Source organism: Cnephaeus nilssonii, assembly GCF_951640355.1.
Source record: "Cnephaeus nilssonii genome assembly, chromosome: 9".
Classification (NCBI taxonomy): domain Eukaryota; kingdom Metazoa; phylum Chordata; class Mammalia; order Chiroptera; family Vespertilionidae; genus Cnephaeus; species Cnephaeus nilssonii.
The window spans coordinates 54608436-54633271 of NC_137080.1; the positions used below are offsets into that span (position 1 = coordinate 54608436).

At 46.5% G+C, this 24836-nt stretch overlaps 2 protein-coding genes across 2 annotated transcripts in view; both read right to left on the minus strand.

The window, feature by feature from the left end:
• The window catches only part of NT5E (5'-nucleotidase ecto), a 57042-nt gene that overhangs the window by 19266 nt on the left and 12940 nt on the right, over nucleotides 1-24836 (minus strand). Inside the window, exons 2-3 of the mRNA XM_079780426.1 lie at nucleotides 11880-12102; nucleotides 9721-9909 (exon numbers count right to left, since the gene is read on the minus strand). Of these exons, the coding sequence (XP_079636552.1) occupies nucleotides 9721-9909; nucleotides 11880-12102 (412 nt within the window). The remainder of the gene's footprint in view (nucleotides 1-9720; nucleotides 9910-11879; nucleotides 12103-24836) is intronic.
• Nucleotides 288-3510, minus strand: LOC307105036 (large ribosomal subunit protein eL29-like). The gene is given in 2 exon segments (XM_079780427.1): nucleotides 288-746; nucleotides 750-3510. Coding segments are annotated over 2 exon segments (483 nt in total). The 5' UTR covers nucleotides 789-3510; the 3' UTR covers nucleotides 288-302.

A 24836-nucleotide genomic window follows, 5' to 3' on the forward strand; every position in this document is an offset into this window, starting at 1 on the left:
TTTTCTGAATCTATTGATATGATTATGTGATTTTTAGCTTTCATTTTGTTTATGTGATGTATCACATTTATTGATTTGTGAATATTGTATCAATCCTGCATCCTTGGAATAAATCTCATTTGTTCATGGTATATGATCTTTTTAATGTATTGCTAGATATAGTTTGCTAATATATATATATATATTTTTGATCCTGCCGCAGGTTTATTTGTACAAACAGCACAGGACGGCACTGGCGCCACGCAGACAGCAGCCCAGGGGCCCCACAGTCCTTCCGTCCTCACATCGGCAGACAGAGGCCTCTACTGTGGAGCCTTCGTGGGGGCCTGGGCACCTTTGGGAGTGGGAACCTGAGCCACTTTGGGAGCCTGAGCTGCAGCTGCACCTGCAGCCTGGGGCTTGGTTTCTGCCTTGGCCTTGGCCTTTGGCCGGCAGAGCCTGAGCCCCTTGGCGATGCGGGCGCGAGCGCGTTTCCCAAGTTTGGGGTGAGGGATGTAGGCAAGTCGACTGAGTTTGCGGCTGCAGCCCTTTGGGATGTTGGGCCTGGGCTCCTTGGGCTTGACCAGGGCCTTGATGGCCTCAGCGCGTGAGCTCATGGCCTTGGCGTTGTTGGCCTGCGTCTTCTTCAGGCCCTTCTTGTTGTGCTTCTTGGCAAAGTGCATGTTCCTTAGGAACTTGGGGTCTACTCCCTTAAGAGATTCGTATCTTTGTGACCGGGGTTTCTTGATGCCATTTCTGTGCCATTTTCAGGACTGGTTGTGCGTGGTGTGGTTCTTGGACTTGGCCATCTCTGCACAGAAGCCCGCAGCTCCCGTAGCGGCAGGGACCAGAAGAGAAAGCTAGTTTGCTAATATTTTGTTGAGGATTTTAGCATCTATGTTCATCAGGGATCTTTGTCTATAATTTTCTTTATTTCTAGTCTCTTTATCTGGTTTTGGAATTAGGATAATGCTGGCCTCATAAGAAGAGCTTGGAAATCATCCCTCCTCTTGAGTTTTTTTGGAATAGTTTGAGGAGAATAGGTGTTAGTTCTTCTTGGAATGTTTGGTAAAACTCACCTGTAAGTCCATCCAGTCCAAGAATTTTGTTTGCTGGGAGTTTATTTTTTTTTATTACTGCTTCAATTTCATTAGTTGCAGGTTTTCTGATTCCTCCTGATTCAGTTTTGGAAGATTGTATGTTGCTAGGAATTTATCCATTTCACCCAGGTTGTCCAACTTCTTGTCATATAGTTGTTTATAGTATATATATATATTTTTTACCATCCTTTGTAATTCTGTGGTGTCAGTTGTTACATCGCTTTCATTTCTGATTTTATTCATTTGGGTCCTCTTTCTTTGTTTCTCAATGAGTCTGCATCAATCTTGTTTATCTTTTCAAAGAACCAGCTCTTGGTTTCATTGATCCTTTGTATTGTTTTTCTTTAGTCTGACACTATGTCATTTATTTCTGCTATGATCTTTCTTCTTTCTTCTACGTCCTCTGGGCTTTGCTTGTTGCTCCTTTTCTGTTTCTTTTAGGTGTAGGTGTTTACTTGAGATTTCTCTTTCTTCTTGAGGTAGGCCTGTAATGCAATGAACTTCCTTCTCAGGACTGCTCTCTCTGTATTCCATAGATTTTGGGTTGTATGTTCATTTTCATATGTCTTCAGTAACTTTTGACTTCTTTCTTGATCTCATTGTTAACCCAGTCAGTATTTAATAACATGTTATTTAGCCTCCATGTATTCAAAAGTTTTTCACTTTTTTTTAATCGCTGATTTCTAGTTTCAAACAATTGTGGTCAGAGAAGATGCTTGATATGATTTCAATCTTCTTGAATTTCTTAAAACTTATTTTGTGGTCTAACATGTGGTCTATCTTTGAGAATGTTCCAGGTGCACTTGGGAAGAATGCATATTTTGCTGCTTTGGGATGAAATGTTCTGTAAATATCAATTAAACCCATCCAATCCAGTGTGTTAAGGCTGCTGTTTATTTATTTTTTGTCTGGAAGATCTATCCATTGATGTTAGCAGAGTGTTAAAGTACCCTACTATGTCTGTATTGCTGTTGATCTTTCTCTTAATGTCCATCAAGATTTGCTTTACATATTTAGGTGCTCCTATGTTGGGTACACATATGTTTACAAGGGTTATAACCTTTTGTTGGATCAATGCCTTTAGTATTATGTAGTGACCTTCTTTGTCTCTTTTACTGCTTTTGTGTTGAAGTCTATTTTGCCTGATATAAGTATTGCTACCTTACCTTACTGTTTTTTTCCATTTCCATGTGCATGGCATTTTTTCCCCATCACTTCACTATCATCTGTGTACATCTTTAGTTCTGATGTGGGTCTCTTATAAGACAGCATATATATGGGTCATGTTTTCTTATCCATTCATGTCTTTTGATTGGAGCATTTAGTCCATTTACATTTAAGGTAATTATTGACTAGAGGCCTGGTGCACGAAATTCGTGCATGGGTAGGGTCTCGAGGCCTGGCCAACGATCAGGGCTGATTGGGGCCTTCCTTCCCCCCTGCTGCTGGCTGGGATCTTCCTTCATTCAGCGCTGCCCCCTGGTGGTCAGCACACGTCATAGCAAGCAGTCGAACTCCCGGTCAGCCAAACTTCCAAAGGGACAATTTGCGTATTAGCCTTTTATTATATAGGATAAGTTATTTATTACCATTTTATTCTTTATACCTATATTTCTTCTTAAAGTAGGCCCTTTAACATTCCTTGCAATGCTGGTTTGGTGGTAATGGACTTTAATTTTTTTTTTTTTGTCTGAGAAGTAGAACAGCAATTTCAACCTTTTTTCATTTAATGGTACATGTAAAGTAATTACTAAAATTCTGCACTACACCAAAAAATATATTCTAGTTTTTGCCGATCTGACAAAAAATAGGTATAATTTTGATTCATTCACACTGGACGGCTATTGTTGTGTTGGCTGTTGTCATTTCTTGACAACCTAAGGGAAAAGAGCTCAGTGCCTCTGACTAAATAGTCAGGCATTGCATGTTTTTAAAATTCTTGTGGCACACTGGTTGAAAATCACTGGTCTAGGTGAAGCTGGCCTGAAACCCAATCCAGGCTACACTCAACCCTGACTGGTTATAGGAGCATCAAACCAGGGAGCTCTGCGCGGAATGGGCTACCACATCACTCACTCGCTCCGCAAACCTGTACAGAGCTCCAACACCTGCCCCGTGCTGTGGATGTCCACTGCCCACGGGCCAGGCCTAAGGGCTTTGCTTCATCTGTGTGGGTCGGGAGAGGCCGCTCCGTGGAAACAGAGCAGGGAAGGAGGGATACCGCCTTCTCTTCTGTAGGATCAGCCTTCCCATGGCTTATACCCATCCAGATACCAGACTTCCCATTCCCTTTTTACATTACAGAACAGGGCTTTATGAAACCAATGAAAAATAAAAACGAGAGCCATAAAAACACAGTCATTCTGAAACCAAGGCTCCTTATGACTTTCATTTAGTTTTAGATCTTAGCTCTAGAAATCATATTCCCCTCCCCCACGCCCTTACCCCTCAGAGACCTAACCTTTTCTCCTGAATAATCAGCAATCCCCGAGGCAGCAGGGGACAGTAGCCTGGAGCTGAGTAATGGTCACAAGACCTGGACCTCTGGCAGGCTGAAGATAACATCTTAACCTAAGTTATGCTTCAGTTCCTGGTCCCTAAGGTGGAATGACCCCCTGGCTACTTTCCCATGAGACCAGACAGAGGGACCCCAGAAAACACCTCCAAACTATATCCTCCACTCACGAACAGTGTTCTTTTCAGAAGCAACACCTAATTTCTGGAGATTAATAAGGAGGTACACACAACCACAGATTCATGTAAACCTGTTACATTTTTTAGGGAAAATCGGTATTTAGCTGGAGAAGGCAATCCCAAGGTAGTGGTTGCATCCAGTGGTCCAGTGGGAAGTGCTGTGTTTGTGCTCATGAGGGGTCTTGACAGCTGATTCCCACCAACCATTCCTTTCAGTTGGGTTGGAGAGCAAGGGAGTGTGCAGTGCACAATTTAAATAAAGAGAACCTGGAGATCGTCTGGCACGGAATGCCCAAGCTCTGCTTCCGAAGCCCGACAAGGTCTTTACAAATCCCCCTCTAGAGGAGCCTCAAAGAACTTAGAGGTAAAATTATGTTCTCTGCAGTACCCTCAAGAAATTATAAAGTGTTCCGCCAGAAAACGTTTTACTTCCCCTAATTTTGGAAAGTAAGCAACCAGCCTCTTTGCACGGATGACTTTCTGGGGAACAGGGTGTTCGAATGGAAGGGATCAATCCTGTTATTCTGCAGATAGAGAAACTGATGTCTACTTTCACCCAAGGCCAGGGCCAGCCAGGCTGGCTGGTACAACCCAAGAATAAGTCAGAGTCGTGGGAGGCCGAGAGACGGCACCTTTGGAGTTGGTCTGCCTTCAAGGGCTGACACAGAACAGAGTCCCCGGGAGTACCTGCTGCCTCTTTCAACCCGCACTCACCTTACTACCTTTTTCTCCAAAGGCAACAACCTGGATTAATTCCTTCAGAGAAGATATGTGCGTCCCAGCCCTTGTCCTTGCAGCTGTAACGTTTTGTAAGCCCAGTTGGGGGAAGCTCTCCCCTCTTCATTCAGACATGAGCACAGGGGTTGTAATCAACAGAACCGTGACTGATGCTCAACATTTGCAGAGGGGCTGTTTATGTGCTGTTTCTGTCATGCCTCATTTAAAGCTGAGTTTAAAAAATTTTTTTCATTATTTTATTTTTTCAACTCAATTTATTGGGTGACGTTGGTTAATAACAGTATCTAAGTTTCAAGTGTACAATTCTACAACACATCGTATGTATATTGCATTGTGTTCTCACCACCCAAAGTCTAATCTCCTTCCATCACCAAACATTTGATCCCTTAAGGGGTCAAACGGAGACTTCCAGGCTTCAATCTCTGCCCACCCTGCAGCTGAATTTTCAAAACTATGGGCCAGCTACAACACAATGAAATTAATTTAACAGGTGGTAACTGCATTAAACAAATTAAGTAACAAAATAGAAAAAGTCCTGGGTGCAATCCAGATCTTTGTGAAATTCTCTTTCAGGTGTGTGTGTGTGTGTGTGTGTGTGTGTGTGTGTGTGTGGCAGGTCCTGTATGTGTGTTGAAATGATTTTCAGCAAGATTTACAATTCCAAGGGATGCATTATTTTAAACTATATTTTTATTAACTAATAATATTTAACTTAACTTTATGCTAATGCAATTCAAACAATTCAGTGAAGGTTCGTGGGTGTTTTTTTTAAAGCTGAAAAAATGTACTTAAACAAGGAAATATGCCTCATCCCTTACTGTGTCTGGAATACCCTTATTACTTTTGTCAGCTCATTCCTCAAAACGATGAATATCAAAATTGAAAATTTTCACAAGAGCAAGTTTAATCTTGCCAAGCAATCAGAAAATGTGAAATGAATGACTAAGACTCTTAGAGGCAGTGTTTTCCAGAGACTGTAACTATCCACCTTGAGATTTATGGATAAGCAGCTTATAATTTTTACCCATACATCCTTCTTTCACCCAGTCATTCATCATTAACTAGATTCGGCTACTTAGCAAAAGGCACACAGTGTTTTGCAGGACTTCATGGGCTGGAACAAAGTGGCAAGAACAAGAGGACAGGCTGCAGAAGGAGTGGGAAGCCAGGCAGGGCCAGCAGCCCTTTTCAGGCCCAGCCGGCCCGCGGGCGGGCGGAGGCCCCGCCAAGGCTGTGGGTGGCAGTGGTGCGGAAGGAGGGTGTCATTGAGGTGCCGTGAAGACAAGCCCGAGGAACCTGGGAGTGACTTCGGCATTGAACGGAGAGGGAGGTTCGAGCCTGTGATTGCTCATGCTCTGTTTCGGCCACACCCATTTAAAGCTGAGTTTTCCAAAATGTGGGCTAGCTACAATCTGAAGAGATGAAGGGTGGTAACCGGCACTTAGAAAAATGGAACAATAGAACAGAAGAGATCAGAGTGCATTCTGGGTGCTCCATAAAAGTTTCTTTGCGTTTGTGTGTGTGAGAATGCACACGCACATGCCCGCACGCGCGCGCACACACACACACACACACACACACACACACACATGCCTTTCTTACTATGGATTATAGCAAAAAAGTTCAAAATCACTACTCTAAAGGATGAAGTGTAGGAAGCTCATATCTAGCTCCCACGATGCATCCTGGGTTCTGACTCTGCCTCAGAGAAAAGCTCAGAAGAGGCTCCAGGGAAGGGTTTTCGTGCGCCTTATCCACCGAGCAGGGACAGAACTGAAATGTGGACGCCTGGCCCTGCTCTGAGGCTCTTGCCCTACACCCACCCTTACACACAGGAGTCCCAGTGACACCCGTATGATAGGTTCTGTGATTACCACCCTCACTCTACAGTGAGGGAAATCAGGCCGAGTCAGGGTCGAACCCCCAGTTAGCGGCACAATCAGAGTCGGACCCCAGAGCACTGGACCCAGTGCGGCTCTGGACTTGCCCCGTCTTGGCACCATCGGTCCCCATAACTCTCCCAAGTTACTGCGTGGCTCTCTGAGGTTTGACCGCACCATTACCCGCACTGAGAAAGTTCACATCACTGCCTGTCCATCCCCATCCTTACTGCCTGCTACGTGCCTGGGCTGTTCTCGCCATTTTATATAGACATCTTTTTCCATTATACAACAGAAAATTAAACACAGGTGTGACGTTTGCGTGCCTAATCTGTTGGAAAAAAAAAAAAAGGCACCACCTACTGTTTTTTAACCCACCACATTGCCTTCACACTCACTAATGGGTATAACGAGTTTGAACTTCGTTAGCCTGTGTCTACCAACAGGGAAACGACCTGAGAAGGCCTTGAATTAGCTCCTGTAAATTCTGGCATGATTTTTCATGGAAAGCCAGCCCCACCATGGGAAACAGTTCACCAGTGTCACCGCTCTGACTGGCATAGTTTCACCCGTGGGCAACTCCACCCACTGCACACCCGAGGGGCTCAGACAGCCTCCCCACATGTGCCACTCGGGCCTGTGGGTCATTTTCAGCTGAAGGCAATCGAGACCCCGAGGGCCCAGAGAAACGTTCACTTCTCCCGCCAAGAATTTAAATGGGAGCCTTGCCCTTAGTGAGAGTTATCACCAGAAATAATGTTTTATCACCTCTCTATAGGGCAGGGGAGACTTCTAAGAGCTGAACACCTGGTCTTCAATGTCCTCTCCCCTCTGGAGCCTCAGGCACCTTCCCTCATCCTTAGCTCAGAATGTCACAGGTACCACCTTTTGGCCCTCAGTCTCTGACTCACGTGTGGGCGGCTCCCAGAGTTATGTATGTATTAATTTTGGTTATTGTCTATTTCTAATTAGTCTCAAGTCTATTTGATTACAGAACCTTGAGGAGACGTTTGCTCCTTGTCCACACTCTCCTTAGTGATAACCCTTTTAAACATTTCCTGCTGTTCGGGGTATAGTCGATCTTTGCTTTTATCACGTTAGAGAGCCCACGCAGAGACGTGCGAAGGAGCCACCTCTCCAAGGAGTGGGCTGTTCCCCACCAAAGCCTTCCTTCTCGCTGCTGAGAAAAACCCTGACCAGCCAGGCCCTCTTCGTCTTCCTTTTCTTGAAAACACTTTAGAGCTCCATGCAGTGGTGGTGTGGGGCACCGAGCCAGGCTCAGACATTTTGGGGCGCTACAGGTTAGTTTTTAACTAAAACTATAAAACACCAAGGAGAGAGGGGGAGGGTGGGGAGAGGAGAAGGAAGAAGGGAGGGAGGAGGAAAAAGGAGAGGATTGAGAAAGGTGTGGATGAAAAAGCAACTTTCACCCTGACCGGTTTGGCTCAGTGGATAGAGCGTCGGCCTGCGGACTCAAGGGTCCCAGGTTTGATTCTGGTCAAGGGCATGTACACTGGTTGCGGGCACATCCCCAGTAGGGGGTGTGCAGGAGGCAGCTGATCGATGTTTCTCTCTCATCGATGTTTCTAATTCTCTATCCCTCTCTCTTCTTCTCTGTAAAAAAATCAATGAAATATATATTTTTAAAAAAGCAACTTTTCTATGGTAAGTAACCTCACAGGTGATCTGATCATAAATTCCTGACTGGCAGGTCATGGTGGGGAGTCACACCCCAGGCCTATCGCTTCTTTAATGACAGGTTTTAGGCCAGCTGTGCCCATTGTTCCTGTGCATCCCGGTTAATGCACCTTTGAAATGCCAGAAGTAAGACCCCTGAGTGGAGTATTCACCCTCAAGGGAGCACACAATCTTGTTAACTATCCTGTAATCCAACTGCACCTTGTTCTCTCCAATCTTCCTTATTTCCTCTTCTTAATTTCAAGTGCATAAAATAAATTGCAAAGCTCCTATTTTTAGAAGCATCTGAAATCTTGCCCCCGGCATATATCCTGTTTGGCTCCAATAAATGCTCACAAAAATTCTCCACAGCTTTGGATGCTTCTTACATAGACGAAGGGAGGGAGAGAGAGGACTGAGGTGGAGGGGGCGGGAGCAAGAGATAGGGGAAGAAGAGGCAGGAGAAGGGAGAGGGAGCAGGGGGAGGGACAGAAGGGAGGCAGGGGAGAGCTCACACTCTCCAGAGGGCCAGGGGCGGCGCAGCTCCAGGACTCTCAGAGGCCTGTATGCAGCTGCGTCAGGACTTGAGCCCAGGGTTCCAGCTCCTGCCACCTGTGAACCTACAAAGCAAGCCCTGTCCCTTTGAGCTGTGAAGGCCTTATTTACAGTAGCTTGTTTATGCTTTAATATCTTCATATGACTTGTTGCTTTATTATATAAACTGACTTTTGGTTGGGGTTCAGTAATCTTTTTGCTATATATATATACTAGAGGTCCAGTGCACGAATTCATGCACGGGTGGGGTCCAGCTGGCCTGGCCCCAATTGGGGCGGATTGGGGCAGGGCCTGTCGGGAGGAGGAGCTGGGGAGAGGTTGGCTGGCCAGCTGGCCTGCCCTGGTCAGGGCCCGATAGGGGCTGGGCCGGCTGGGGGAAGGGGCCTTGGGCAATTGGCTGGCAGGCCCTGCCCCTGATGGGGTGGGGGGCTGATCTGGGGTGGGACGGGGCGGGGGGAGAGGCTGCAGGAGGTTGGCGGGTCGGCCCTGCCCCCTATTGGGGTTGTGGGGGGGAGATCAGGGGTGGGGTGGCCAGGGGGAGGGGCTGCAGGAGGTTGGCTGCCCAACCCCGCCCCCTATTGGGGTGGGGGGTGTGATCAGGGGCGGGTTGGCAGGGGGGAGGGGCTGCGGGCCTATCATGGTGAGGTGGGCTGATCCGGGGTGGGACTGACCAGGAGGGGGAGGGAGGGGGTGTTTGGCCAGCGGCCAGCTCTTGATGGGGTGGGAGAGTGTGATCAGGAGTAGGCCAGCAGTGGGGAGGGGCTGTGAGGGGCAGTTCACTGGCCACAGTGGGCATCATAGCGACTGGTCGTTATGGCCGTTATGGTTGCTGGCTTTTTATATACATAGATTATGTATATTTACAATATATATACATGAAACTGACATAATAAGAAAGCAATAAACTGTTCTTAGTAATGTCTCTAAGATTTACACCTATTACCTTTCAATGTGTATTACATATGTATAATACATTACATATATAATTTCTGTAATATGCTAAATAGTAGTAAAAAATAATAATAGCAGTTGCAAAGGCAAAAGAGACTAAGCTATGTAGAACCCCTGGCTGGAATAACCCTTACTGAAGCAATTACCTGTGTAAAGGAACGTGTTGGTGTGACCTCCCACCACGACGTCCACGCCCCTCACTTTCTGAGCGATGAGTTTATCCATTTCAAAACCAGAGTGTCCCAAGGCAATAATTTTGTTCACATTGAGAGTCGTTAGCTTATCTACTTGCAGTTGCAATGCAGTGATTTCATCTTCAAATACTAAATTTGGCCCTAGAAGGAACAAAACAAATACAATGGATATGTATTAACAATACTTTTTATACTTTTTATTATACTACTTATTGTACACACTAACATGCTAAGTAAAAACATCTTAATCTGCTAAAGCTCTTAAATGACTAAGGCTAACACATTTTATTTATTTATTTAAAATATATTTTTATTGATTTCAGAAAGGAAGGGAGAGGGAGAGATAGATAGAAACATCCATTAGCTGCCTCCTGACGCCTCCTACTGGGGATCAAGCCCGCAACCTGGGCACGTGCCCTTGACAGCAATCGAATCTGGGACTCTTCAGTCCGCAGGTTGATGCTCTATCCACTGAGCCAAACCAGCGAGGGTGCCAACACATAGTTTTTAAATTAAATATAAAATCGCTACAAAGCCCCCTTCTGCCCATCCAGGTTATTGATTCTCAGTTACATCCACTTAATGTTGCAGTAGTTTAAGGTTGCGGATGATATTATGTTGCTCAAGATTCAAGCTCAAACTATGAGGAGGCTTCAGACCTGCAAGCCTATTTTTTTTCTATTCTATTTTTATATGTAGACTTTCTTTACACCAAAGCAGAAAATGCCTGGGCACATATGCATAAAGTACAAAACAGATGATTAATACTAAGACTTTGTTTGCAAGTTTAGGACAATCAGTCTTAAACTTACAACTCCATCAGCAACTAGTTCTTGTATGCCAGTCTTAACACACTGGCTGACAACTCCGTTCTGCTCACTGGCTAAGGTGAGCATGAGAGTATCATTGAGCTCTGCATAGACAGGGGTCCCATCTGGGTATTGAGAGTGCACGGGGGTTCCCGTTACTCCACATACTCGCCAACATCGGTTGTTTGCTGATTTATTGATGGTGGCCATTCTGACAGGTGTAGCAATTAATTCTTGATGGAAATCCTTGTTTCTGATAGCTCCTACTTTCCCTTTTTTCTTCAAATATGGAAAGAAAATTAATTTGGAGAATTTAGAAAAAATGTCATTTCTCACTGTTAGTATTTCTGTGAAAGTGTTCCTTCCTGTAAAAGTGTCTCAGAAATGTTTCTTGAATGGTCTTAGGGTTATATATAAAAGCTTGTGTATAAATGTATATATATAGATATAGGCAGATATATGTCTTCTAAAACATACACTGAGTGGCCAGATTATTATGATCTCTGAACGCATAATAATCTGGCCACTCAGTGCATATCCTATATAATAAAAGGCTAATATGCAAATTGTCTTCTCGACCAGGAGTTCGACTAGCAGGCAGGCCGGCCAACTGCCCATGTCCCCTCCACCTGGCCAGGCCCCACTCATGCACGAATTCATGCACCGGGCCTCTAGTGTGTACACACACACACACACACACACACACACACACACACACACAGAGTGGCCAGATTATGCGTTCAGAGATCCTAATCTGGCCACTCAGTGTATATATGGATGTAGATACCAACAGACCATACATATTTCCCAGAAAGCCAGATAGAGCAAAGTCATTCAACTACAAAAGACGAATGAGGCAAAGGCAGAAAGGAGAGTTAACTGGACATGTAGTAATCACACCAGAAAAGGAAAGGTAAGGTAAACGACGTAGTACCCTCACTCTAGGCACCCTGACTCCACAGGACGAGGGCAGTGATTATGTGGCTCTTATTCTCCAGTAAATGACTCTGCACTGTTTAGCTCTGGCTTTAAATAGATTTCTCCTCCAATCTTAAACGCACCGAATTAACCAGAGACACTGTCAACAAGGAAGTTCACGGAACAGAAGAGCGAATGTCCTTACGAAGTAGCCTAGCACGATGTGGGGGCCACCAGGCTGGTTTCGTCAATGCCATCCTACGTACACCATTGCCCAACACCACACATGGTTCCTCCTTCTACCCACAGTCCATAAAAATAGTGCCAAGCTCTGATTTGCTGCCTCTATTTTCAAGCCAGGAGTGCTACAAACATAGAAAGTACCTGGATTTGAGAGAACAGGAGTTTCTTTTGAGGTGTATCCAACAATTCCCACCGATTCACCACCAACAGGAAGGATTTTATACGGCAAATAAAGATTTGCTATTTGAGATGCTAGCGGCCCCTTCGCTTTAATGTTTGCACTCAGAATTGGAAATTTGGCCTCTCTGAGGAGTGGATCAATCAGACCTTCGGCACCATTATCAAATTCGTGATTTCCCAGGGCCTAGTAGGGAAAGAAAAGAGAAAAAGAATTAGGTCCTCTGGAATTTCCAATAAAAGCACACTTTAACGAATACCGCATTAGCCCAGTGGCTCCAACACGGGCAGGGCTGCGGGGAGCCGCTCCCAGGGCCTCTGCCCTCCTCCCGCCCGAGGTTCAGGCAGTTGTCCTGGAGCTGGGCCAGGGACGTCCAGGTCCTCGGGCTGGTCTGAGACCTGCTCCCTGGGGCCCACACCACCTACTGTACTGGAGGTAGCAGCAACACAAGAGTCACTGGGAGGCGGGCTAGACGTCCATGGTCCTGCCAACCCAGATCCGGGCAGGGCCTGCACTCACCAGGTGCTGCCCAGCCTCTTGCCTCCTGTTTTCTCTCAGAAACCCACATTCCAGCCCACCCACCCCACGGTCCCAGCCTCCATCTGCAAGAGGGAACCACTGAAATCAATGGGACGTGAGCCACGGCGACTGGAAGGTTCTGTTGACAGAGAACAGAGGCCTCTCCTCCTCGCAGCCCCACGTCTCCTGGGTCACGATTCCACAACGGTTCCTTGCCAAGGACTCTGTGGCCTCTAATTCCTCTGGGAAGTGGAAGCCCCAAAGACAAGCAGGAGAAGGCCTGCTTCGCATTTTACAGGGTGGCCCTGGTTCCTTCCTTCTGTCTGCTCAGGGCTACCCCATGTTTCATTCCCAGCAGGTTCCTGTCTGAGAAAGAACAGGTGAAATGACTGTGCCCCCCTCGGGTTTCTGGACCCGCTCTGAGCTCGGGGCTTTGTGAAGAGGTGGGGTAGTTTTTTGTTTTTTTTAAAAATATATTTTTACTGATTTCAGAGAGGAAGAGCGAGGGGGAGAGAGAGATAGAAACATCAATGATGAAACAGAATCATTGATCGGCTGCCTCCTGCACGCCCCACACTGGGGATCAAGTCCACAGCCCAGGCATGTGCCCTGACTGGGAACTGAACCATGACCTCCTGGTTCATAGGTTGACGGTCAACCACTGAGCCAAGCCAGCTGGGCGAGCTGGGGTAGTTTTTTAATGCAAACCTTGCCTCCTACCTTCTTTGCTCTCTCCCACCCCCTACTGCTCTAGGAGTAGCTATTGGGTAACAAAACAACCATTTTGACACCTGGCAGTTTCCCCTGGAATAATACCGACAAGACACAACATGCCAGCTACCTCCCCTGAAAAGCCTGCACCCCTTTCTCCATTGGCTCCTGGAATTAGTCTTTCTCCTCCGGGCACCTGCCTATCTGCTCTGGTTGCTAACCTAGTATTTAACCCAGTAAGTCTCAAAATACCTAAGCCCGGCTGGATTGCCTCCATGGTTGAGCATCAGCCTATGAACCAAGAGGTCATGGCTTGATTTCTGGTCAGGGCACATGCCGGGGTTGTGGGCTCAATCCTCAGTGTGGGGAGTGCAGGAGGCAGCCAATCAATGATTCTCTCTCATCATTGATGTTTCTATCTCTCCTTCTCCCTTCCTCTCTGAAATCAATAATAAAGTATCTATATATATATAAAAAGTCAGCAATCGGAACATCGGAATGACCTGAACCACTGGTCGCTATGATGCCCACTGTGGCCAGCCAACTGGCCTGATCAGGGGCAGGGCTGGCCGGCCAACCTCCCGTGGCCCCTCCTCCTGGCTGGTCCTGCCCCCAATCGCCCCCCACCCTGATTGGGGGTGGGGCCGGCCGGCCAACTGTCTGCAGCCCCTCCCATTGGCTGGCCCCTCCCCTGATTGGCCCCCATCGGGGCGGGTGGGCCAGACCCCATCTGTGCATGAATTTGTGCACCGGGCCTCTAGTGTTTTAAATAAATAAATAAATAAATAAATAAATAAATAAATAAATAAATAAACAAACAAACCAGTGAATCTCAAAATTTCTTAATACCACATGGGATTTGCTTCACTTTGCAAGTCATCTGGGAACAGGCCTAGAAGTACTGGCTGGTGACCCTTAGTCTAAATTAGCATCCCTCCCCCCAATATACTCTTTGTGGGGGTCCTGCCACCTCCACCCTGCTCCACCCTGTAGCCCCTTGCCGGCCATACAGGCACTCCCTGTGTGTCTGCTCGCAGGACTGTGTATTATGTCCTACAGTGTACACCTCTACACAGAGAAAGCAACACAGTGTCCTCACTCTCCCACCCACCTGTCTCCCCAATTAAATGCAGAATTTCTAAATTTGCTTTTTCCTCCATTTCTGAGAATCTATTAATTTTTACCTCTTCCTCTTACCCAATTACTTCCCTCTTAAAAGCTGATCTAGCCTTAAAGTTTCTCCCGGTTTTGGGTAACCGTCTTATTCATGGTTTCTTCCTATGGTGAAATGTCTCTGTTAGATTTCAGTAACTATCTTGCTTAACTGCAAAGTTTTTTAAAACGAATGTTTCTATAGTTCTTCATGAAAGACCATTCAACATGTCAGCCACCTTGCAGTTTACCAACCAGCATTATATGGCTGGACTGCAGCAATAGCTGATGTTATATTTTTCATTTATTCCTTCTTGGCCCAAGCTGCCAATATCAATAAAGCCAGAAACCCTGGAGCAGCTGAATCCTTCCCACTCACTCCCCCCACTCTGCTTCCACCAGTATCTCTCCCCTTCTCCTGAACGTGGGTTCATTCCATCCGAATGCTGCTACCTGCTTCAGTCCTCGCCTCCTCTCTGGACTAAAGCCACAGCTTCCTAGCTGGGCTCTCGGCGGCAGCCATTCCCATCTCTAAACCCTCCTGCTCGTTGCAGCCAGAACAACCTCTCTAAGATGCAAGTCTGACCTTGTCAATCTTAACCTTCAGGTCCTACAGAGGCTCTCCGCTCCCTTTGGGATCAAATTCAACACCCTGAGCACTGTGGGCCACCAGGCTCTTTGAGATCTGGTCTCATCCCACCCTCCAGCCTCATGTCTGACGCCCACCCCCTGACGTGCAAGGCAACCAGGCAGGGCTGACTCCTCCTCTCATGAGCAGAGATCTGGGCACATTTCTAAACCACAGCTCCTCCTGGAAGGGCACTGAATGAACAACACTAAAATCTCTATAAAAATGAGCCCGCATTTACTAAGCACTTGCCACACACCCGCATCACGCAAAGTGATTTCGTACAGAAAACCTGGTTTCCTGCTGTGAGGTTGGTATTACATCTATCCTCACTTTGCAGGTGAGAAAACCTGAGATCTGGAGGCACTACATGAATTGTTCAATTCAGAGCATTAGTAAGTAGTGGAGCTGGGACTAGAGCCCCTTCTGTTGGACTCCAACCTTCTCCAAACTTGATGCTGGGATGTAAAGGGTGTTGTATAAGGCCTCGTATATAGTGGGCACTCAAAACCAAATCTTGCTTGCAGTTTTTCACGCTCTTCACTTATCTTTGCCCCTTTGTATATGACAAATGATGAGTGACCTATAGATGGGCGGGACAGAATAGCCTTGTTCAACGATGGCGTCGGCTCCTGAAGTCTGATGCTCCTTCTGGAAGACAACTTCCCAAGAACCCTTAGTTGCATTCCCTGAGTTAGATGTCCTTCCTCTGCCCTGAGGTCACCTCTGTGCAACCCTAGCCAACCCTGCACTTGCCCGCTGGCCTCCCTAACACCCAGCACAGTCCCTGGAGCAGAGCAGGGACATACCATCGAATGAATAAATGAATAAGCAGAAGTATCTCCAACACATTTCTTTCTTCCACACACAGCTAATTTTTCCTACAAAAATTCATGCAGAAAATCCCTTTGCAAATACTCATTTTCTTTAGCAACTCTTGTTTTAATTTCCCTAATGTGACTCCTGTTCGTCTCTCTTCCTTGGCACATATTAGAATGTCATGACGCCTAAGCGCTTCAGAAGGGGGACCACGTCGCTCACCCAGGCACACTGGGCTCCCTCTCCACCCTCCTGTCCTGCTGACATGCAGCAGCAGCTCAAGAAATGTGTTGAAGAACTTGAACAATAAAAGGTAGAATAGCAGAGCAGATTGTTGCCCCGTGTTCTTCTACATCTTACAGAGCATTTGTAGCACAAGCACTAGAGAGTTTAAAAAATTCATACTGCAGGAGTACTCTGCCCTTTTTGTGCCCTCTGAAGATTGCCGTATGTGAGTGCCTGCCAATTTTTTGCTGCTCTGCCCACAGCCTCCCTCGTGCCTTTAGCCACTAATCCTGATCGGATCTAACCCATTACTTGCCACTCTTTGCTGTAATCCTCACATCAGGCAAGTGATTGCCCTGACGCTAAATCATATTCTTATGTTCTCCTTTTCTCTCTTCCGCTATTTTTCCCTCCAAACATTTCATTTCTACGATTGGGTTCACTCGACCACTAATCCTATTCATTCACTAATTCTAGCCCAAGGACAACCTTGTATATTTTTACTATAAACACTAAATTTCACTGTCCTACCCCTTCCTCTGTCCACGGCAGATGCCAATGCACTTTCCTGTAAAGAGAGTTGAGCTTAGTAATTTTCCTTTCTTAGACACATTTTCAGGTAATTATGAGGTGATCACATCTCTAATTATTTATTTCCACTATACTGTATGCTAAAAAGAATTTAACTTAACATTCACTTATACTCTTTGGATACCAGAACCATAGGAATATAATGCGAGCTTCTGGCCTAGACCCAGCTTCTCACCCTCACTGCTTCCTTTGTGCAGGAGAAGCCCAAAATACGACCGAAAACCAAGCCTGATGATTTTATAGGAAAGAAACTTTCCACACTCTCCATCTAGCCCAGGCCAGGGTATTGGACCACCCACACACCTGAGCTGTTGTCTGCTGTTTAAAGCTAAAAACAAATGAACATGGAAGGACAAGAGGAAATCTGCTGCTGCTGTGACTCAAAATCCTGTTGTTAAACGAACTCTGCGGAATACAGTCTGATGTCTTTTAGCACCTTCTGTGGCAGTTGTCAATATTTACATTTGATGGGATAGTCGGTGGGAGTCCAGTGGTGTTGGAGAAACTCTCTGTTGACTAAGGAGAAGGCCCAGAAGGCTCCTGAGGTCATGTGAATTGGTGATGGAAGGATGAAGATATTCTAAGATTTCTGACTCCAAACTTCTTGTTTTGATTATTAAAGCTGTGGGGTGTGGCTACAGTGTTTGGACAGGTTCAAGCCTTGGACTAATGAGAGGGCACAGTCCTCTCGTGGCCACGTGCAAGTCCCAGCTTGGAGGGCAGAGCCCTCCCAGCACAATTATAGCCAACAGCTGTAGTTGTAAGATTGAATCTATGGTCCGAACATGTGGCCCCACATGCCTAAGTGATATAGGCTGCAAGTAAACAAAGCTTGATCAGCTGCATGTAGTTGAGTAGGATTGAAACTCACGAGAATGTTGTAAACATCTTGACCACGCCCTTACTTTGCCTCGGCATCTGCTATAAAGTAAAGACACGGCTTGTGGGTGCTGGTGCTGTCTCTCAGGAAGCAGCGTCCCACCGAGACCCAGCTTTCATTCTCTTGTCTGTCTTTTCTAAGCCTTTCCGCCGCCCCCACTCAGGGTCACCCTTGGCCTTGCCAGCGCAGCACATAAAGCCCTAGCTGGTTTGGCTCAGTGGATAGAGCATCAGCCTGCAGACTGAAGGGTCCCGGGTTGAATTCCGGTCAAGGGCACGTGCTTGATCCCCAATGTGGGGCATGTAGGAGGCAGCCGATCAATGATTCTCTCTCATCATTGCTGTTTCTGTCTCTCTCTCCCTCTCCCTTCCTCTCTGAAATCAATAAAATATATTTAAAAATACCCTGCTGTTAGGAGGAAAAGCTTGTGTCTAAACTTTAGTTTGAAATTCTTACAAATTCTGGACACAGGCCAAAGTAAGCAATTTATATATATATATATATATATATATATATATATATATATATATATATATATATATTTTTTTTTTTTTTTTTTAATTTTCTTTTTTCCATCACCATTTATCCCCTCTATGCCCTCTTCCACCTCTACTCCTCCCACTCTCTTCCTCTGCAATCACCACACTGTTGTCCATGACAAATTTTCAGGTAATTATGAGGTGATCACATCTCCTATCATTTATATCCAATGCACTGCACACTAAAAAGAATTTAACCTAACATTCAGTTATCATCTTTTGGATACCAAATTAAATGAAAGGTACCTAATATCCACCCAAATTGTACTGCAAACAAATGCATGATGTCATAATGCCACTCTGCCTCACACCTGCAATATCTCCAACACCAGAATCATCTATATACTAGTATATAAAACCCTAATAAGCAAATAGACCGAACGGCGGAACAACCGAACAACCAAACAACTGGTGGCTATGATGTGCGCTGACCACCAGGGGGCATGTGTGGAACATGGTGGGCGTCGGTCACGGTGGGATGGTGGAGCAGGTGAGTACCTGTTGCTCAGTGCTGTCGGTGGGAGCAAGTGACAGCTGCTGGCCCCGATTGCCCCTGAGGGCTTCTCCACCTCCCCCTGCTTCTGAGGGGTGATTGGGCAGCAACCACTGCTCACACCCACTGATGGTGCCAGCCCTTCTTGCACCTGCTGCTGGCGCCAGCCCCAATTGCTCCACGCCATCAGCGGGTGTGAGTGGGGCCGGAGCCGTCAGTGTGTGGGAGCGGGGCTGCCGGCAGAAAGGGGACCGGGGCCATGGCAGAAGAGGCTAGGCGGGGGCATGGAGGATGGGCCGAGACCTGCCCTGGTGCCCACTGCAGCCTCGCGGCCTACAGTTCCTTTCAAGATGCATGAACTCGTGCACTGGGCCCCTAGTAGAAATATAATGTCCATGGCAGGTGCATTGATTGAGTCAGTCTTTCCCACTGAGTTTGGACTGAACCTCAGAATCCTGCTTATCCTGCCCCTGCAGGGAGCTACTGTCAGTCAACTAGACACCAACTAGTTCAACTTGAGATAAAATTGTTTTTCATGCTTACACTATGATAATGATTATAAATGTGGAATCTCTTTATTGACTTTTAGCAACAATAAAATATGTCTTCAGTGAGTAACAAATACTGGAGGCAATACTTTCAAATAAAAAAGAATCTAAGGACTTAAATGTAAGATAGGAAACCATAAAAATCTGAGAAGACTCCATAGGCAGCAAAATAGCAGACATATGTCGTAGCAATATCTTTACTGATACCGCTCCTAGGGCAATGGAGACTAAGAAAATAAACCAATGGGACTACATCAAAATAAAAAGTTTCTGCACAGCAAAGGAAACCATCAACAAAACAACAAGAAAGCCCACTGCATGGGAGAACATATTTGCCAATGCTATTTCAGATAAAGGTTTAATCTCCAAAATTTACAGAGAACTCATACAACTTAACAAAAAGAAGATAAACAACCCAATCAAAAATGGGCAACGAACCTAAATGACACTTTTTGAAAGAGAACATACAGAAGGCCTAGAGACATATGAAAACATGCTCAAAGTCACTAATCATCTGAGAGATGCAAATGAAAACATCGAGATACCATCTCCCACCTGTTAGAATGGCTATCATCAACAAATCAACAAATGACAAGTGCTGGCGAGGATGCGGAGAAAAAGGAACCCTCCTGGACTGCTGGTGGGAATGCAGACTAGTGCAGCCACTGTGGAGAACAGTATGGAGTTTTCTCAAAAAATTAAAAATGGAACTCCCATTTAACCCAGTGATCCCACTTCTAGGACTATATCCCAAGAAACCAGCAACACCAATCAGAAAGGATATATGCACCCCTATGTTCATAGCAGCGCAATTCACCATAGCTAAGATTTGGAAACAGCCTAAGTGCCCATCAGCAGATGAGTGGATTAAAAAACTGTGGTACATCTACACAATGGAATACTACGCCGCTATAAAAAAGAAGGAACTTTTACCATTTGCAACAGCATGGAGGGACCTGGAGAGCATTATGCTAAGCGAAATAAGCCAGTCGGAGAAAGATAAATATCACATGATCTCACTCATTGGTGGGATATAATGATCAACATAAACTGATGAACAAAAATAGATCCGGAGACAAATGGCAGGGGGGGGAAGTTAGAGATCAACCAATGGACTTGTATGCATGCATATTAGCATAACCAATGGACAGACACTGGGGCGGTGGGACTTGTTCTCGGGGGTGGGAGTGGGGGGGTTCAATCAGGGGAAAAAGGAGACACATGTAAAACTTTAAACAATAAAAATGTATTAAAAAAAAAAAAGAATCCTTTCTGACTGCTCTGTCTTTGCCATGTTTGTGCCAGGAATGGTGTGGATGGGTCCTGCAACCGAACTCAGTCGTTGCTCAGCCAGTCTGCTGCCTGACCACACTGTCCTCGAGGCTACGTGCCAACTTGCATGTTTGCTCAAAGCTCCTCCTAGGAGGAGCTGCCATTTCATTCACTTCCTGCTTTCCCCCATAAACAAATGCTCCCACTGGTATCGAATAAACGGGTAAACAGAAGAAATAGTGAGGACACTCCTCAGGGCGAGAGGAAGGGAACAAAGCACGTGGTGTGAGAGTGGGTCAGTGGTAGCGGCTAAGGCAGGGGGGACTGAGGCCGGAGCTTGCCACTGGCATAACCATTAATTGGCCTCCAAAATCCATTTAAGATGTACCTAGCGCAGGGGAAATCACCGATAAATATTTACTGAATGAATGAACAAGCCAATAAATAATTGGTGAGCAGGAGAAAGAAGGAGAGAGTTAACCCCCAGGCTGGAGTTGCTGGTCCTCAGCCCCGGGCTGTTCCCTCCGCAGCCTCTTCCAGGAACCTGGGATTCTGTGCCCGGGGCCCCGCGTCTGAGCTGCAATGGGAAAAGGGCTACAAGACACGGTCTCCCTGGCCTTGGTACCAAACCAGTGAAGAGTTCTGTTTTGAAAACCTCTAATGAATGGCCACAGAAGCCACAGAATGATAATTTCATCAGGAAACTGGGCCACAAAAGGCAAGCAAGCCGCCAGGCCTGAAAGCAGAAAAGTCCTCACAGGCCAAGAACCCGTTAGGCCTCACCGAGGACAGAGCCCGACTTCTCAACTGGGAAACGTGTCCCCAAATAAATGTGGGGCGCTCACAGAGGCCCAGCTCGGACCAGTTCCTAATTAATTCAGCATCCTTGGTTAGTTTGCCTCGACCTGCAGCAGAATTTTTATTCCACGTTTTACTGGGACATTTAGATTTTTCCAAGTTGTGAAAAGCTCCCCCTCCTTTCCCCTTCATTTCAGGCCTGCCAGGCTTGAAACCAGGCCAGGTGGGTTACAGACACAGTGAAACTGCACAGGCCCAGGAGGGGGCTGCTGGGACAGAGGCCTGGAGGAGACACTAGATGGCGTTGTCTGGGAGTGAGATGGTGGTGACTGCGTTCCCTCCCCCACCCCTCCCCGAGGCTCCCCATTCCTCCCTCTGTGCAGGCCAGTGAGCCTCTGCCAGCTGGAGCACCCGGAGAAGGGCACTCACTCCTGGTAACCTATGAATGAGACACGTGTCGGGATGCATGTGGTCCCAGAGGCTGGGAAAGAGCCTCCACCACCACTGAGAAACACCTGGAGAAGCAGCGGAAACAGCCGGCGGCTCCCCCTTCTCCCCTCGGCCCTCCCTCCTGGCCAACCAGCCTTGAGTCCTGTTGCTTCTGCTCCTGCCTCATCCCCCCAGTGGTCTCCTCCTTCACCTCACTCCACTGCCCCACTCTGACTCATCACTGCTCACCCGGCCGGCCCCTCCCAGAGCCTTCCAGCTGATCTCTGGCCACCGGGCTCACACACTTCCCAGCCATTCACGGCAGGCCGCCAGACTGCCCTTCCCCAAACACCCAACCGCTTCCTGCTTCAAGTCTCTCCGGGTGCTTTCCAACTCCCACCTCCCCCCTCCCACCTCCCCCTCCCCCCTCCCCCCTCCCCCTCCCCCCTCCCACCAAAATTTCAGTCCAGACTCCCTGGACAGCCCCTCCCTGGTCTCCCTGAGCTGCCCCATTCTTTTCTGCCAAACTCCAGGGGCTCTGAGTTTCAGGAGCACTAAACTACTCCCATGCAGTGAGCTGCCTTAGACACAGCTCAAGCGTGACTTCCATGAGAAGCCTTCGTGCCAGTTCCACTGTAGAGGCCGGTCTGTGCGTCAGTCATGCCTGGCACGCAGGTCTCTGACAGCATTTGTCCTCGCTGTGGCTGTCAGTCCTCACATCTTTCTCCCAGAGGTTGGGAGTGCTATCAACGGTCCCTGTAGCCTTGGTGACACCAGATGGGAGCCTGACCAGTGCCCAGCAGATGTTTACTGAACGGATAACAGAACCATCCACTTCTCTGCTCCTTTTAAAGGTTTTTAAAAATTGATCTTTTTTTTTTTTTTTGAGAGAGAGAGAGAAAGAGAGAAACATTGATGTGAGAGCAGAACATCCATTGACTGCCTCCTGCATGCCCCCTACTGGAGATGAAGCCCCAAACTAGGGCATGTGCCCTGACTGGGAATCGAACCAGCAACCTTTCAGTACAGGGGACAATGCTCAACCAACTGAACCACACCGGCCAGGGCTCCCCTGCTCCTCTTAAATGGCTTCCATTTTTCTCTGTGATTTGGTATGTGAGTCATTAAAACTTTCCAAAAGAAGGCAAGACATAAAAACAAACTTGGTAAACTAGTTAAGCAATAACTTAGTTGTAAAATGAGAGGAAACCAAGTTGCTTGGAAGCTGGTGAGAAGCTTAGTCACCTGCATCACAATTCAAGGCCTGAGCCCCTGGCAGCCCCTCATGGCAACTGGCCCGGTTCTCTTCATTCTTGTATTTTATTTACCGTATTTTCCGGCGTATAAGACGACTGGGCGTATAGAAGATTTTCCTGGGTTAAAAAGTCGTCTTATACACCGGAAAATACGGTATATTTCTACTAATATCTCATTGGCACTAGCTTGTGGACGAAATAAGTACGTTTTTAAAAAACAAAGTTTGAACTGTTCCGTGTGTGTCTTGTGTGTGCACATGTGAACATTATTTAGATTTCATGATGGCGGTTAGGGAGAACATGGAACATTTTAAAAGTCTCTTATTGTGGGAAATCTGCTAAGGGACCAACTATTTGGTCTGTTAAAGGACACCTATATCTGAATTAGAAAGAGGGCATGTCATAGCCTCAGCTTTGTTCACAGAAGACTCACTGGTAAAAATCACCAGTGAACTTGACATAAGAGAATGTCAAAAATAGAGAAGGTGTTTCTTTTCTTTTTTTTTTTTTAAGACCAAAAAAAGAAGAAAAAAAAACACGACAAGAGAAATATTAATAGTTAAGACTTTCCTGCTACATGGCTAGGTCCTGTTGACATATTAACTCATTTAATTCTTTTTAAAATATATATATTTTATTGATTTTTTACAGAGAGGAAGGGAGAGGGATAGAGAGTTAGAAACATCGATGAGAGAGAAACATCGATCAGCTGCCTCCTGCACACCTCCTACTGGGGATGTGCCCGCAATCAAGGTACATGCCCTTGACCAGAATCAAACCTGGGACCTTTCAGTCCGCAGGCTGACACTCTATCCACTGAGCCAAACCTGTTTCAACCAACTCATTTAATTCTTATGATGCAATGAGGTAGATGCTATTATTTTTCCTTTTTATATTCTATTTTATTTATTTTAGAGTGGAAGGGAGAGGGAGAGAGAGATAGAAACATCAATGATGACAGAGAACCATTAATCGGCTGCCTCCTGCACACCCCACACTGGGGATCGAGCCCGCAACCCAGGCATGTGCCCTGACCAGGAATCGAACCGTGACCTCCTGGTTCATAGGTTGACGCTCAACCACTGAGCCACGCCGGCCGGGCTATATGTTCTTTTTAGAGATGGGGAAACTGAGGCATAGGGTTCACACCACTAGCATGGCGCAGAGCAAGGTAGTGAACAAAGGTAGTGAGGTTTCAGCATCCAGGGCCTTAACCACTCTGCAAAACTGCTGCTGATGTAAACACTGGGAAGGGATAGGTATCATTCAATAATTCATTTCTTCCAGGGTCCGAGAGTGCCAAGTATGAGGCCACGGTCCCTGTTCTCAGGAAGCTGACAGGGCAGGCAGGGATAGAGTAAGACATAGCACATCTATCCATCCATCCATGCATACATCAAACACGTGGGAACGTGTGTGAGACAGCCTGGCAAAGATGCAGGCACACCCTGCCCGCTAAGGACCGCAGGGGCTCAGAGCATGAGCTTCACCTCCATGGCGCCATCAGGGGAAGCCCACAGGCAAATGATATCACCTGTATAAACAGATGAGGAGATGAAAACACGAGTGCCGAGGCAGTCAAAAATGCTCCAAGTGAAGACAAGAGGCTTAAACACAATGTCAGAAGGAAAACAAATGAGAGAAGAATTGATTTAAGAGCAGTGCAATTTGCATGATGCAGAAGAAAAGAATTTGTTTAATCCGCAGATACCAACTGTAATAATGTCAAGAAGACATTTGAACAAATTGGCAACACAGGAATTTAGTCATTTCCACACTAGCTCACTTATTAAGGACTGGAGGTTGCAGTCTACCCTGTAACTGGAGGGTTAGGGCTCAGTTCCTCATCACCCAGCAAGACTCAACAATAACCTTAGGAGGGGAGGATTACAAACTATGTTTGGTTTGGCTGATACGTTTCTGGCATCGAGGCCACTTTTGGTTTTGGGGTGTGCTCCATCCTCCAATGTATTGGAATGGCAGAAATAATCGAGGGGCTCTATCCAGCTCATCTGCACTTCAGTGTTTGTTGAATGAATCAATGAAAAAGTACTGAACAG